The 1,471-nt window shown below is 57.0% G+C and overlaps 1 protein-coding gene across 1 annotated transcript; it reads right to left on the bottom strand.

The window, feature by feature from the left end:
* Positions 1-512: 512 nt before the first annotated feature.
* Positions 513-1,003, bottom strand: LOC112622220 (putative uncharacterized protein FLJ45177). The gene is given in 2 exon segments (XM_025381505.1): positions 513-874; positions 877-1,003. Coding segments are annotated over 2 exon segments (489 nt in total).
* Between the last annotated feature and the right edge of the window lie 468 nt (positions 1,004-1,471).

Raw genomic sequence — 1,471 nt, 5'->3', positions numbered from 1 at the left:
GCAGGTCCCGCCCCCTTATGCCCCTCCCTTACTTTAACAGGTGCAGAAGGGGAGGGAATGTCTGCGCTTTTCCAGGTTGCTTCCTTTCTGTAATGTGACTCACCTGTTCTGCAATGTTTTTTAAGCATTTACAGGCTGCGCAGAATTGTGGAGGATGAAAGTTTGACAGAGACGTGGGGCTGACCTGAGGGAGTCATGGGCAGCAAGGCCAGCGACGAGGCAGATACAAGAATAACTGCGGTGTGGGGGCTGAATAGTACATGCTGCAGCCTCCCGGGATGCAGCCAGTGGGGGATGAACAGACCCGTGGTCCTCCACACAGATGTCAGCACACTCCCAGGTGCATCTCCAAACACAACAGGTTGCTGTGTCTGCCCGGAGCCCACAGTGCCCTGCCCTGCCCCCGGCCCACCCCATCCAGGGCCCTCACCAACTGCCTACAGCCACTGAAGGGCAGAAGGGGCCCGAACTTGGTCGGAGAGGAGGAAGCTGCTGTTCCAAAGCACACATTTTTAGGACAGCATTTTTAGAGGTGCTGCATTGCATGAGAACTGTGGAGAGTGTGAAGAGGGGAGGCCAGCCAAGCAGGGACCACAGAGAGCAGGGGTCAATCCATGGATATCTTTAGGGTCTCTGCCCATTTTGGTCCTCTGGAACAGCCCCAGTTGCTCCCCCTGAAGCACATCTATGGCACTGGGGCCCCCCGGAGCACCAGGGTTGGGGCAGGCAGTGGGGTCTGCAGAGCGCCCTGAGCTGGAGCAGGAGGCGTCTCCTCTCCTTTCAGCCAATGCACTGGGCTGGACTCCCAGGTTTATAGAAAAGTGGGGCAGACACTGGAGAACTGCTTTGTCTTGAGATAGAGTACTCACCCCACCAGGCATAGCGTCCCTCCTTGCCCCTGGTAGTGCAAGGACCAGGCCGTACCCATGGCAATGTGGAAGCTGAGTCCATGCAGCATCTGGTGGCGAGTGCCGTGCCCACTGGGAGGCTCACCGAAAGCCATCCAGGAGGTCTGGGCTCCTCTGAGGCTGACTCGAGGGGGCTACTCAAACAGAAAATCCCAGGCCTTGCTATTTCAATCTCAGACCAACCCACCTGTGAACACTGCCCTTTCATGTGGACATGGGGAATGAGGAGGAGACAGGGCAAGCTCAGGACCAAAGGAAGAAGAGGCTGACCTTAAAGCCTTCTCCAGGGAGGGACACAAAGTCACGGCCTCAGCTGGCAGAAGGTGCTTGATAAACCACAGCCTCCTGCCCCCAGTGCTCTGGCCCTGGGGACACTCAGACATGATAGAGTCCAGACGCATCCCTGAGAGTCACACCACACATCTCGCGCCCCTGTTCTCCCATAAGAAGAGCCCCTCCAGGCAGAAAAAAACCTCTCATGTGTGACTCAACCACGCCATAAGAGAGGCTCAGGTGAAGAAGTTTAACTAAGACGTCAGTGGGGCAGAGTCCTGGGGGAACCC

The sequence above is a fragment of the Theropithecus gelada genome, chromosome 4 (assembly GCF_003255815.1).
Source record: "Theropithecus gelada isolate Dixy chromosome 4, Tgel_1.0, whole genome shotgun sequence".
NCBI lineage: Eukaryota > Metazoa > Chordata > Mammalia > Primates > Cercopithecidae > Theropithecus > Theropithecus gelada.
Note: the sequence above shows the minus strand (reverse complement) of the source record. Positions and strands in the feature narration are given on the sequence as shown.